Genomic DNA, 16146 nt, shown 5'->3' with positions numbered 1-16146 from the left:
AAGTGCACCTGTTAACTTCCACCTAGTATGTATCGCTTCTCCACCTCTCCTTTGTCTGGCTCATGTATATTTTTATTATAATTTTATGTGTATATGCACATAGCCTTGTAAGGTTTTTTATGCAATAAAGTTTCTTCTTCTTCATTATGTGGTACATGAAAACCATTCGGACTAAAAAGTGCAACTGTTACTTCCACAGTAGGTATCGCTTCCCCACCTTTCAAAGACTCAAATTATATTTTAGTACAATCTGAAGCCCCGTGATACTTTTTATGTATGGCTTCTCATGAGTCCCCATGCAAGTTCCCATATTACATACGTCAGTGGTCGTCTGATCATATCTATATAATATAGATGTCCGCTATCACGAGTTATGGCCTGGGTACTTTCAACACAAAAAGCATTCCTGACCTAGTATGTGCTCATCGATGTCCCTGTCCAGATAGCTGAACCAAACTCTTTCTACATGGACACAGCTTACCAACAATTCCTACGTGAAGTTAGTGCCAAAGTTATTTTTCTTTTCTCTTCCGCCCCCCCCCCCTCAACCCTTTGCATGGCGAATTTTTGTTGACTTTTTGGTGTAGAATCAAAGAGAACATAATCATAACACAAATACAATATCTGAGTGTATTTCATTTCCTTCTTTTGAATTAAGCACCACGCGTATGGGTTTTATGTAAACTGTTATTCGTAAGCGCATGTTTTATTTCAGAAATGGACATTTGGCAGGCTATAATAACAAGAAATAAATCCTATATCATATACAATTATATATACACACCATTTTATGATTAATGAGACAAACCCGGAATATGTTGCCTCTCTCCCTCTCTCTCTCTCTCTCTCTCTCTCTCACTCTCTCTCTCTCTCGGTGACAGTATATTGGGCTAAATAAATACGACCCGTTTAGTTTCAGAACGCTTTCGCAAAGCAGTTCCACAATGATTGTTCCTGACTAATATGGCGGTTGGTAACCATCTCTCTCTCTCTCTCTCTCTCTCTCTCCCCTCTCTCTCTCTCTCTCTCTCACTCTCTCTCTCTCTCGGTGACAGTATATTGGGCTAAATAAATACGACCCGTTTAGTTTCAGAACGCTTTCGCAAAGCAGTTCCACAATGATTGTTCCTGACTAATATGGCGGTTGGTGACCATCTCTCTCTCTCTCTCTCTCTCCCCCCTCTCTCTCTCTCTCTCTCTCTCTCCCCCCTCTCTCTCTCTCTCTCTCTCTCTCTCTCTCTCTCCCCCCCTCTCTCTCTCTCATTACATTTATTCTCTCGGCGAGAGAGTCTCTTTAATATCTATAGCCTACTGTTATTTTGTTGTTTTATGTACATTTATGTCATCTACATCTAGAAATTATTTCCACTCCATTTGTTTCGCTATTATTTGAGCAGATGTCAATTGGCCAAGTAGCTCCATGCACCAAGTGTAGACATGAAGCGCGTGCAGAGCGATACTGGAATGTGTCTGTCAGCAGACGTGGCAAATGTAATAAGATTTGATGTTTGTCCATCATCGTCGTTAATGATGTTAGTCGAGATAATGATTTGTATGAATTACAATTTACATTATGATTATTAAATGCACAAGGTTGCTTTTGGCACAATGTCTCGTGAGAATTATTTTCCATTGTACTGACCAATCGGCGTAGTTTTGGTGAATGATTCCAGAATCAAATCATAAACAGACCCATCATAAATCATTTGTTCGCCATAAACGTTATCTCGAAATTCAAATCTAAATACAAAAAAGTCCCATACAATACGACAATGAAAGTTTGTTGGCTATGTGAACGGCAATCTGGTTAAAATACATAGATCTACATTTCGTTTCGTTTTTTTATACTATCGATGGCCACTATTACACGAAGATCTGACCAGTTATAGTGGAAGGCCGCGTCAAAGGTCATACGAGAGGCTTTTGACCCTATGATCTCAGAATTGATTAATCAGTTAGCTAGCGTTGGCGTTTCTAGTGGTTTACCCACAGTTCCGTGCATCACACACCAAGAAGTCGTCGTAACAGATGGTTTCACGCCATCCAGAATGCAGGTTATATAACAACTCTTCCAGTTCCTAGTGTAGTACAGACAAAGAAAGCGAAATTTTGAACAATAAAAAACGAAACGAAATAGGATCTGTGTTTTAATCAAATTGGTTAGGTCTAATCAATGTTAACTCAGAGTTAACTCCTTTGGTGATATTTTCTGCCTAATGGCCCCAATTTCTGAAAATCTGCGTTATCCTCCCATTAAACTAACGGTGGGGATGGTATTGTATCCTAGGCATTATAGACCCATTAACAGGGGCGTAAATGTGTGTGTGTGGGGGGGGGGGGGGCTCCACCACATAAGAAAAAACATTCGGTCTCAAAATAAGTGCAGTCACTGCAGTCGGTCTCAAGATTATTCATTGGTGACTAAATGAATGAATATATCTGTGTATACGTATGATTACTTTGACTGGATATCACAATACGAGCAAGTTTTTCAATGCTCAAATTAATAAAATAAAATATGAGGACATTGTCATATCTTTTTTAATTTATGTATATTCACCACAACAATATGTCAAAGATATAGGTCCATGTAAATGATGCAATTATCACTTTCAGAATTTGTCACAGAGTCAAAGTACTTTGTACGTTCTTGCAAAATTCTTAATAAATAATATGAATTCCCATGCGTGGTATTCAATTTTCCTCATGATATAAGTGTTTTCAGACCATCAGAATTCTGCAAAATCTTCCCCCAAAGTCCAGGATATGGCATTTCAGGAATTCTAGATTCAAAAATTTCTCTGGAAGAGCATGCCCCCCCCGGTCCCCCTAGAAAGCTCGCACCTGCGGTGCTCGGCTCTGTCCATTAACTCCGATACTTATAAATGATGACACAGCCCTCTAGTTGTGGTCACGATAGATAAGTGGGTAAGATGTCTCGCTAGCCTGGAGGTCGGGTGTTCTATCCCTACATTGGTCGACAAAATTCATCCAGATCCCCTTGTCAGCCATTCAGAACGGAGGGCCTGACAAGGACAGCTGTCTAGTCGTTCGGATGGGACGAAAACCGAGGTCCCTTGTACACATTAGGGTGCACGTAAAAGATCCCTTGACAGTTGGAATTCGATATAAGAGTATGCCGTAGTGCCACTTTCCGAGCAAAATTGTCCCCATAGCCCAGTTCGGAGCAGAACAATAGGACGTTAAACCCCATTTCATTTCATTTTATTTCATTTACAGCCCTCTAGTTGTTTCATGCACCTTTTCAAAGGACCAGCTTATAGTGAACTTTCAGAGCTAGTCTGTTTAAAATACAGACCTATATTTCGTTTCTTTTTTTTTTTATAGTAAAACGAAATTTTAAACTATAAAAATCGAAACGAAATAGGATCTGCCTTTTAATCAGATTGACATTGGCATTAAACAAATGACGACCATATTTCTAGGTTTTTCTGATGACTGTCGTATTTTTAAAATTTCTTTATGAATTCCTGGCTATAGACGATGGCTGTCTTCCTGAAGCTCTACAAAATACGATAACAATATAGAAATCTTTGTTTATTAAATAGATATTATAAACATAGCATTGTTAATATTATGGAGTGTGATTTACACACAGTTTCTGTCTTTGTTTATCTACAAATGCCAAGAAAATATATCACGAATTCCATACGGCATTTAAAACATGAAAATATCGTTAACCAGCAGTAAAACTATTTACAGTAAAAACAACGTCTCGCATTTCAAGCGGAGATTCCGAAAATACGAAACGAATAGCTATGGCTTTTATGAACAGACGATTAAACGAGACACAAAACAACTCTGGTGTCGTTCGGTTTCTATTCGACATAAGGTTCCATCAAACATAAAGATGAAGAAATTAAAATTCGTACAAAATTCATCAGAATTCAACGAATTTTAGGATTCTAAGTAGCCTTTTCGTATACCTAATACTCAAGCTGGGTTTCTCGGACATATTTGGGGGTCACGTGGCTAAATGGGTAAGACGCTGGCTCGCTAGCCTGGGGGTCGGGTGTTCGATCCCTGCATTGACAAGGAAATTTCATTCAGATTTTCCGGCGTGGTTCTACCTTGTCAGTGATGCAAGACGGAGGGGCTGAAAAGGAAAGCTGTCTAGTCGTTCGGATGGGACGAAAAACCGAGGTCCCGTGTACACATTGGCGTGCACGTAAAAGATCCCTTGGCAGTTGGAATTCGATATAAGAGTAGGCCGTAGTGCCATTGTCTGGGCAAAATTTCCCTCATAGCACACTGTATGGCGTATGCCCGTCTTCATTAGCCCAGTTCGGAGCAAAACAGTAGGACGTTAAACCCCGTTTAATTTCATTTCATTTCATTTCATTTTATTTCGGACATATTTCTCTCACATTTTGAAGCGGTGTACTAAACCACTTGCTTAGATAATTAAACCATACATGACGTATGGGGTAAATCACGTTATTCAAATTGGATTGTTTTGTTTTTTAAATCTTTTTTGTATATGCCCCCTCCCTTCTCCCGTCTTCATTATCCCGGTCGGTACAGAAAAGTAGGTCGTTTAATCTGGTTTCGTTTATTCCGTAATTGGTTCAAATTGAAATAAATTTTATGAAAATTCTCATTTGAATAGAAATTAGTGTTGAAGCTTATCATAAGCTGTAAAACAGCACGCTATAAATGTATAAAACTAGTGTCGGGTATAACACTTTTAAAAACGATTACTATTAAGTGGCCCTCGGTGGCTATCTTAAGTTTGAACCATGACCTCATGGTGATACTTGTACGGAAAGACAAACTATGAAATTAAATGTATTTCACCCCAATGGCACTAGTTCACCAACTTTTACTTCTTTAAAGTTAATGAACAAAGTGGAAACATATGATAGATGGTGGGATACTTTAACTGCTTTTTTGTCCAAATCGTCTGCTTAGTGCTGCGTATAATCCACAATCTTCTATATATGATGAAAACTAGAAAGAGAAATCACACACACGCAGTGCGGGGCAACTAATTATGAGTTTCCGAGTGCAGTTTTAACAGAAAAGCTCAAGTGGAAGTCGAGCGCAAAACAGATGCCTTAACGCTAATATCTCAATGACAATAAAAATGAAAAATGTCCGATACCCCTTCCACCAGATGTCGCTACTAGTCAGAGTTCATTTCAGTTATGTAATCAGTTTAATTTAAACTAGATGTAGAAGAAATGTGAGATCGGATTACCGAGACGTTTCTGGAATTCTATTACGACGTTATCAGAATGTATTGGAAGTTTAGCGGAACGAACATAATGTATTTTGTAAATTTGACAGGACCACGTGGCTTCCATCTAATCTTCAACTGTGTTTATCTGCGCATGTTTAAAACTACTTTCCTGGTTACATTTGTAATAATATTTTCAACAATTTACATTTTCAAAGGCGTTAGAAAAAAGGAGTTTACTTGACATATGCAACATTGAACTCGTCATAGCATTCCATTTTGTAAAAACAAGTATTTTTCTCTCTGAATATGGTCAGATATATTCAATGAATAATTTTGTTCTTGGGAACCACTTGTGTCAGATCTATCTGTTTTATCTACCCTTTCTTCTTTAATAAATGTGGGTTTGGATGGCCGAATGGTTTCCTCCCACTGCTTAAGACTCTCTCTCTCTCTCTCTCTCTCTCCCTCCTTCTCTCTCTCTCACTCTCTCTCTCTAATAAACCTTAGAATCTTTCTCTCTCTAATAAACCCCAGCGTCGGGTCTGATTCAGAGTTGCCACCATGGGGTCTGATTTAGATTCGCCACCATCAGGTCTAATTCAGATTCACCACCATCGAGTCGGATTCAGATTCGCCATCATCGGGTCGGGTTCAGATTCACCACCATCGAGTCGGATTCAGATTCGCCACCATCGAGTCGGATTCAGATTCACCACCATCGAGTCGGTTTCAAATTCGCCACCATCGAGTCGGATTCAGATTCACCACCATCGAGTCGGATTCAGATTCGCCACCATCGGGCTGAGACGAACACATTACTGAACCACAACGAGCACAAAAATAACGAAATCAAGCCTGCCGTGCATTCTACACAATAGTTACAAGAAATTACCCTTTTCCCCCCTAAAAATTGTTCAACTGTATGATAACATATAAAAACTTAGTTGGTATTTACTTTGATCACAGAGCTGTGGGTGGTAACTTTTATTATTGTTACAGTAAATGTAACCGAGCGAAACCAGGATATTATGTTGTAAAATAATGAATTTGTCTCCTTAATAGAAATACGGCGATATAATGATATGTAATTTTTAACGTTTTATTATACGTTATCAGTTGAAGATTATGTTAGACAATATGACGTGAGTGTTCACCAAGGAGAGCCTTTTATACCCTGCACATTCATGTTAATATAGAATACTCTGCAGACAGATTGAAATTTGCATTACGCTCGATAGAATGGGAGATACACTACATATTATTATCATATCATCTACTGGTGAAACAAATGACGGACTAAACACGCATAAATTTGAAATTAAGATCTTTATTTTGTGAGTTTTGTTATTACCTACTTGGGCGGAGACTGTTTGGGATTTTCTACTTGGACGGGTGTGATAAACGCTAGACTCCAATTGAAATACAATGAGCGAATCTGACAAAATCGAATGAATGAATGAAATGTAGTTTAACAGGCCCGTAGTTAGCCGGGGGGCAAGGGGGGCAGCTGCACCTCCCGGGAAAAAATCGGCGCCCCCAATGAGCGCCCGCGCCCCTCGGCGGCACTCGGCACCCTTTCTATTGCGAAGCCAACGACCAACGTATCCATATCAGTATTGGCGCCCCATAAAATCGAGTGACATTGGCGGGACGCCTCCCATCCCCAACCCCCGCTAGCTACGGGACTGTTTAATGTCCTACTTAGACAAAATCGAAAGTAAACAATTTATATGTTGAAACTGAAAACTACCCACAAGTTTAAAATATAATAAACAGGTAGTGAATTTAAAATGATGTTGTTACGCCATCGATTCTTCCTCTACTATCAAAAGTAATGGCTCTAAATGGCTCTACAGATAACGTTGAGAGAATACTTTTCGCAACGTCGCCTAAATAAATCAGTAACTGTTCTTCCATTCTTCCATAAGTATGTGTTATAGTTTATTTACCAACCAATTACTCAATGCCACTTAAAGAATTTAATACATATCTACAGAGTCATCCACATTAAAGGACCTGAGAACACAGTTTAAAATTGCAATGTCTAGGCTATATCCATGTACTCTTGATTTTATATTTTGTGCTACGGTTGGCGGGGGAGGGGGGGGGGCGAATGTTTAGAGTGTGCGCGTTATATCGTAAGGTCTGTCATTGAGTCAACTGCATGGTGTGGTTTTGATTCCCCGGATGTACGAGACAAGGAGTAAGGTCGCCTGTTCAACCTCATGGGTTTTCTCAGGTTCCTACACGCAAGCGAATTATTGAAATAAAATTGAACCATATATTAGTCCCGAAATAACCTGGTTTGTGTCGAGTGGACGTTAAACCCCATCTCTCTCTCTCTCTCTCTCTCTCTCTCTCTCTCTCTCTCTCTCTATCTCTCTCTGTCTCTCCAGCTACATTGTGTATACCGTCCCCTTTACATTGTATCATTTTAAAAACTAAGCAAATAATTTTGTGTGATAAGCCTTTTTTTTCACTTCATTAACACTAGAAATTGTATAATTTATTCTTGATCATTTTTTCTCTTTTTCATTCTTTCGAATGCATCCATTCATAATTTATCGCCTTTCAGCATCCATTTAAACAGTTACAATATACTCAGCGATGCTACATTCATCTTTTAGTTGTTTCACAGTTAATACCATTTGGGAGTTCATCATGCATTAATTCATGCTTTCAGTCTATTTTACCCATTTAAAAAGCTACTTTGTCTGTTGACAGTATGAATGTCTTTATGAAAATAAATTTTACAAGATATCTCAACTTATTGCCAATTACAGACTAAGCCAGCATTCGATATCCATTGAAATATATAGACCCCTGCTGTAAAGGGAATCTGCGATACAAAACAATGTCATTTTTTATCTGTCGTTCATCATAATGGACAATTTCCACTTATAGAGAAAGGGATTTTTCATGCTCCAAATCACTGAATTGGGGTCATTATCAGAACTGATTTCAACAGGCGCCATAAGTCTGTTCCTTTATAAAAGCGAGTTAGATGCACAAAAGCCATATCTTTTAAAAAGATAACAAGTTTCACAATTTGATTATGGTGATAAGTAATATAATAATAACAAGGCCTAATATGTTATTATATCTCCCCTCAAATATTGTCTTGTTTTAAAAACTATTCAAAAATACACTCGCATATTTCCAATCCTTTTTCGTAAATATAGGATTACAAAATAAGCAAGTATTGTTACGAATGATAGTTAAGTGTTTATCAAAATAAATGTAGCGAGAAAACAATTTTAGTATTTCTTTTATTTATTTATAATTGAACCCCTGATATAAACATGCGCAAGTTACAAGAATAACACACGGGCGGTATTCATAAAAAATGTCACAATTTGAGTGATATTTTTAACATGAAAATAAAAAGAAAACAGCCACCCAGAAATAAGTCACCCAGTTCACTATCGTTATTTGTTCTTTTGTTGTTACAAATTACAACACATCTTGCACATGCAATTCCCAAATATTAAAATTAAAATAAAAAGTGCATTGTGTTTGTGTGGATGAAATAGCTTTATTTAACATCCGCTTCCACCGAAATGATATCGCAGACAAGTGCATTGTGACAGAAGGCTATGTATATAGGGGAGACTGGGGCTAGTTCTACCATGTTTGCTAAAAATTGGCATTGATTAAAGGCTCAATACATGATTTGAAAAGCCTAACGTAAACCTTTTCAAATGAGACTTGGATTTAAAAATATTTTCGAACCCTCTGGACAAGTAAAATACGATGTAATGGACAATTTACACAACAGGTAGGACACATAAACATCTAATACTTAGAATAAGGCTATTTTATATTTTCTGGAGCTGTCAAGCCAGCAAGAGTGTTATTGTCCCTTTAAAAATTAGGGAAGATTATTTTTTTGAGATTTCTCCCATTTTAAGAGAATATAGTTATCTTTTCGTAAACCACCAACACAGCGAGTTTCCCAAAGAAATGTATTGATATGATAGAACTTAACCCCAGTGGCATGATATCGCCAATGGTTAGACATGTGTTAGGGACGAATTAGCCCCGGTTTCCCCTAAACATGTACAAAAGTTAAATGCTAAAAGGTGTTCTTTGGACAGTAGTTTAGACAATTAAAACAACATAGTTCGGCAGCCGGGGTGGCTCAGTGAGTAAGATGCTGGAGTGACACCCCCCCCCCTTGTCGGGACGTTAACCCGAGGTCCCGTCTACACATTGGCGTGTACGTTAAAGAACCCCTGACAGTTGTAATTCGATATAAGAGTCGGCACTTGTGGCGCAGTCCAGGGAAAAATTTCCCTTTATAATAGCACACTGTATGGCGTATGCCCGTCTTCATTAGCCCAGTCGGGGCAGGACAGTTATCGTTCAGCCATTGATTGACGATTACAAGAAACCAAAGAGGTTGGATTATCGTTTACTGAAGTGTAGCAATACAATGAACTAACCTATTCCTTACACGTACATTCACTAACAGGTATGTATATACAGATTTACCTGAAACAGGACAAACTGTGTGTATATATACACATATTTACCTGAAATAGGACAAACAGTATGTATATACAGATTTACCATGCGATTAATGTAAGTGAAAGGTGGTTTGAAAGATATGTAATTTAAATTATTGTACGTGCCAATTTCAGTTACTTCTGTACAGCTACTTCTCCTGTACAGCTTCAGTAACCTGTCCTGTACAACTGAAAGAAAACCACAGGACATGTTTTGTTGTTGTGTAACATCTACATGTATAAAAGAAACTCCGTCTTTAAAGTCAACTTTATTTTCAGGATTTGATTTCGGTCTGACACCTGTATTACCATATTTGATTATATCAGATGTCATGCATGTCGCTCAGCTAAAGGTGACTATTTAATTTGATACTATTAAAAACGCACCTCTCTCATCACTTCTTCTTATTACTAGTTTAGATAACATTCTTAGCAACTAGAAAAAAATCACCCTTGTCCCACCCAATTTCAACCTATTGTATAGGTTCTGTTTCTTAACTACATGAATTAGCTTTGACGAGCATCCGAATTTATGTAGCTGAAAGTCCCGCGTCTAGTTTGGACCATCAAAAAAAAAAGTAGCAATAAAAGTCCAGCTCATATCCTTAGCACCCCCCCCCCCCCCCAGTTTCCATCCCAATTCAGGTGTTGACAAATGTAGTGTTAAGGTTGTCCTAAAATTGGTTCATAAAGTTGATTTTATAATAACCTACAGGGACGTGGGATGGGGGCTTTCAGGGGAAATTTTACTCCAGCTTATTTGAGGTCGTCTGGGGCTAAATCTATTTGTTAAGGACAGCTCAATTTTTGTCAAGGTCGCTGAGATGTAAATAAGGTTAGGGCAAGTGATTGTTGTCGAGATAGTAGGTTAGGTTTAAAAATTTGAGGGAGAGGTTAAGTCTTCACATAAGCACTGACCTAGGATGATGAAAAATTAGTTCGTGATATTTCCTAGTTTTATTAAAAATACATATAATACATTAGATTTATATACAAAGGTGATTTCACAGGGTTTTTTTTTAGATGTTGATGGCGCTGATGGTCTTCCTTGGATGGTGCTTCTGGTATTCTGGTATTTTTGTTTCTGAAGAAAAAAGAATAAATTTGAGACTCTCGGGGGAGAGCCACATTGATCTGGCCATATGATTTAGCACTAAAGGTCCTCTGGTTATATTTGAGATTGTCCTGTTGTATCTGTAGATGCTTTAACATATGACCACTGTCCAAAGCTACCCATGGATTTTTTCTACTTCAAAACGTTGAAATTCAAAAATGAAATGAAATGGGGTTTAACGTCGGACTGTCCTGTTCCGACTGGGCTAATGAATACGGGCATATTCCATACAGTGTGCAATGAGGGACATTATTCCCAGACAGCGGCAATATGGCATACTCTTATTCCGAATTCCAACTGCCAGGGGATCGTATAACCACCTCCAAATCCAAACCCAATTAACATATAACCATCTCCCAGTCAACCCAGACCCAATTAACATATAATCACCTTCCAATCCTCCCAGACCCAATTAACATATAACCCCATAGACCCAATTAACATATAACCACCTCCCAATCCACCCAGACCCATTTAACATATAACCCCCTCCCAATCCAACCAGACCAAATTAACATATAACCACCTTCCAATCCACCCAGCCCCAATAAACATATAACCACCTCCCAATCAACCCAGACCCATTTAACATATAACCACCTCCCAATCAACCCAGACCCAATTAACATATAACCACCTCTCAATCCACCCAGACCCAATAAACATATAACCACCTCCCAATCAACCCAGACCCAATTAACATATAAGGACTTCCAAATCCACCTCGACCCAATAAATATAGAACCAAACAATTAAACTAGAGAGTGATTTTAAAACGTTTATTGGTGACAAAATAGGAATGTCTCCACAAAATAATGTAATGGCCTTACAAACTAATGTAACCATTTATAATTCTACACAACAAGGGGGCCTTTGATAATAATACAGGGATTTTCATTGGTCAATATATAACATCATGACAGGATGGACAAACTGGGTTACAATGGACACGTTATGGACACAAATATTTACAATATAGCTACCAAAAAACAAGATCTATTTGTTTAATCGAAAATGAATAACTGCATTAGGGCAATCATGGTATACTTTATAACCATAATCCAGTGATATGGTTTGTTAATTTTTTTCTTGATTTGTCTCTTTTATCACCATTACACATAAAGAGAATGGGGTGGGGACAAGAGGAATTACACAACTACATACATATCAGTGAAACATAGAATCATTTATTGACATAAACATAAACTTTCAAACACACATGTATTCCAATTTCATTCATACAAATCGCTAAATATAATATAATATTGTCGTCTAGTCTACTAGAACACACATTATACACGACAGCATTGTTATAATATAATATTATAGTGTTATAACATTACAGCATTGTTATACCATAATATTATAGTGTTATAACATGACAGCATTGTTATACATAATATTATAGTGTTATAACATAATATTATAGTGTTATAGTATTGTTGTAACATAATATTATAGTGTTATAACATTACAGCATTGTTATAACATAATATTATAGTGTTATAACAAATACATTACAACACTGTTATACATAATATTATAATGCTATAACATATATATTACAGCATTGTTATAGCATAATATTATAGTTTTATAACAAATACATTACAACATTGTTATACATAATATTATTATGTTATAACATATATATTACAGCATTGTTATAATATAATATTATAGTATTATAACATTATAGCCTTGTTATAACATAATATTATAGTTTTATAACATTACAGCATTGTTATAACATAATATTATAGTGTCATAACATACAGCATTGTTATAACATAATATTAAAGTGTTATAGCAAATCCATTACAGTATGGTTATAACATTATAAAATAACATTATACATTATAAAATATAACAATGCTGTAACAATATTACAGAATTATAACATATAATATTCAGCATTGTAATATATACATTATTACATGGATATAACATAATATTATGTAATAACATATACATAATAATAGCATTTTAAGATAAACATTATAGCATTATAACATACACATTATAATATAACATTATAGCAATATGTACATTACACATCATATTATATAATATTCACATAATATACAAAATACAATGAACATCATTTTATAACTATGACAACATCTACATCTACAATATTACTACATATACTAATTTTATAACTACACATTTATTGTATAATACATATATGAAATATACAATGAGGTTGGTGAGTAATAATAAATCGGAGAGAGAAGGTTTATAATTGGTAGACAGGTGGGTTGGGGGCGGAATATACTAGGTGGTCGAGGATATGGTAGTGCCATAGAAGTTCTATTTTCACGATTGTGGCAAGTACATGATTGTAAACAAATTGTGCCATTAATTGGTGATTATTTGAGTTAATAAATTCATGGTTTTTGTTTTTGATATGAAAGATGAATGAACTAATGTGAATACAACTTTATTCAACATATTATAAACCAAAACTTAATTAATCACCTTATTAATTTTGCTCCAATGGAAATAAATGAATATATTTTATTATTCTAAAGAAGTTATTCTATTTTACAGCAAACATATTATAGGATTAATTTACATTTATATCAATCTTATTCAAATATACATCTAAATTTTGTTTCGTTTTTTTATACTTTCGATGGCCTCCACTACATGAAGATCTGACCGGTTGTACTGAAAGGTCGCGTCGGGGGTCATACAAGTGGCTTTTGACCTTATGATGTCAGACATTGATTAATCAATCAACTTTGATGTTTCTAGTGGTTTACACACAGTTCCGTGCACATCAAGAACTCGCCGTTTCATTAGCTAATCCCTCACATCAACAACTCTTTCTGATCCTAGTGTAGTATAGACAAGTAAAATGAAATTTCGAACTATAAAAAACAAAACGAAATAGGTTCTGTGTTTTAATCTGATTGTATTTATATCTACTATTGAGGACTTTGGATGTACTTGTGGTATGTCGAATAAATGGTTCAAATTTCAAATCTTAACAATATCCCTATTCCTTGTTCTTCACAAATTTACAGCTATATGCCTCATTATGGCTAGGTTTGCCTGCCTTGTAATGAATTTCATTAATTCAGAAAAGACTATCTGTCAATTACAACTGAAATACCACAACAGAACAAAATGTAATATTTTGTGGTATTTTGCGTGGTCAAGTCGCATTAAACTAATTTGCATGTTCTGCACTTATATTCTATATTTTAAATTCAATTTTTAAAATAAAATATTTTTTACCATGGCCAGATTTGCAACAGGGGAGCATTGGGTTAAAGCCTCCCTTTGGACCATCCAATTTTGTTATTATCAAACATGCCCAATAATTGAAGTTAATCAACAAAATCATTACTTTTTGAGGGTATTTATTTCTACAACCCCTTACTCCTCATATCAGTTTAAGTAATTTAAAATTTCATCCCCCACTTTCAGAAATTCACGAAGAATTTTACTCTACAACCCCTTACTCCCTATTAGTATCAGTTTAAGTATTAAGTAATTTAAAATTTCATCCCCGCTTCCAGAAATTCTTGAAGAAACAGATTAATAGAAGTATTTTACTATGTGGATCAAAATGTCAGTATTTAATACTGAGTATTTAATACCATCTATTTTAATAATTTTCACAACCAATTAAATTAAGCTCAAGTTATTTCTAACCTAATGAGCATTGTTGAGCAAAGTGCACTCTTTTAAAGAGGAACATTTAAAGTTAGTGTCGTGGGATATCGAAAGTTCTCCTCTGGACCAAATACATCCATTTTATTTCCTTCTTTCTCCTCATCGAACCACGTATGAATCAAAATTTAAATGTGCTCATGATTTTTTTTAGTTGAGAAAAATTCACTCAAAATTTTGTCTCTTCATTTAATTTAACCCTCTGAACCTATTAATACTGTTTTTTTTTTGTGCTATCTTTTTAAGCATTTATAAGGGTCAATTGTTTACATATATATTTTCTTTATTTTTTGATTATGCATTGCATTGATCTAAGAGTGTTATGGCATCTTATAGGATAAATAAATGGGTTTTTGGGGAGTCGAGGCCAATGCAGTTACACTTTATGTTAGGGTTCAAAGGGTTAAACCTACAATAATACACTTTAAGAGGCATTTTGGTGCACAACCTTGTGGACATTAAACAGGTATTAAATATGATATATCTACATTTATAATAATAAACCCCTCATATTAATGGCATATCATAATTCATAATAATAATAATAATATAATAAGTATTTATTTAGAAATATCATGTTTGTAATAGTCTTTCATGAAAAATCTGTCACTGTTTTTTTTCACTACCTGTTCACCAAAAAGTTAGCATTTTTCACAATTTCACATGATTTCTATTTCAGTTGAAAACTGTCCTTGGCTTTTCCTTGGTATAGTCGTTTGTAACAATTATTTTCATTCAATGTGTAAAGTTGTCCTCAGTTTTACTTATCGATTTATAAGTTCAAAACTTTTAGTGTTAAGAGTAATTTATTAATGGGTGAGGTATGACATGTCCCTTTGCTTCACTGTACTTCACCATGTATTAAGGGCATGTATGGAAAACGCGGAGGGCCACTCCCATTCAATGATGCAGTGTAGCTATCATAGACATCTCGATGCGATGGTCTTTCAGGAGTACCTGAAAATATACAATTTTACACTTTTAATTTCACATGCAATGATAATTTAATGGCCACTTAAAATTCTCAAATAATACCAAAGTGGTAATAATCAAGTGTACTACTGATAGGTAGCACACCCTGAAATTCAAACCGATTCCAGATAATGGTAAGAAAATCTTATTGATGTTCTTTGAAAATTTTGTGTGATTTGCAGATCATGCTTTTTTGCTTTTTATCATTGGCCATCATGTAATCCTAATGCCAGTTTTTATTACAGAATTCAAGAGGTCATAAGGACACTTGACTTGCAATCAAAATATAAAGGGTGTTGCTAAGATATACATGTACATAAATACCACATTCAACTATACAAATCTTACTGAATTTATGTGCATCTAATTTTTTATGATATGTCCCCCTGTTTAATAAATGGAGCCACAGTGACAAAGTGGGTAAGATGCTGGCTCGCTAGCCTGGAGGTCACGTGTTCGATCCCTGCATACTGGCCGAGAAAGTTCATCATGATTTTCCAACATCGTTTCCCCTTGTTAGTGGTGCAGGGCGGAACGCCTGATAAGCACAGTTGTCTAGTCGTTTGGATGGGACAACAAAATGAGTTCATGTGTATACATTGGTGTGCACGTAATAGATCCAATGGCTGTTGGAATTTGATATAAGAGTGGGCCATAGTGCTGCT

The 16146-nt window shown here is 35.9% G+C and overlaps 1 protein-coding gene across 3 annotated transcripts in view; it reads right to left on the bottom strand.

The window, feature by feature from the left end:
• Window positions 1–12763: 12763 nt before the first annotated feature.
• Window positions 12764–16146, bottom strand: part of LOC126830236 (dachshund homolog 2) — a 79061-nt gene continuing 75678 nt past the window's right edge. For 2 of the 3 annotated variants that reach the window (XM_050560587.2, XM_050560588.2), the window contains exon 10: window positions 12788–15466. In XM_050560587.2, coding sequence (XP_050416544.1) covers window positions 15351–15466 — 116 coding nt within the window. In that variant the 3' untranslated portion in view covers window positions 12788–15350. Of the gene's footprint in view, window positions 15467–16146 lie in introns of all 3 variants that reach the window. The other variant, XM_050560589.2, reaches the window with a different exon arrangement.

Source organism: Patella vulgata, chromosome 8, assembly GCF_932274485.2.
Source record: "Patella vulgata chromosome 8, xgPatVulg1.2, whole genome shotgun sequence".
NCBI lineage: Eukaryota > Metazoa > Mollusca > Gastropoda > Patellidae > Patella > Patella vulgata.
This window is presented reverse-complemented; position numbering and strand designations above follow the sequence as displayed.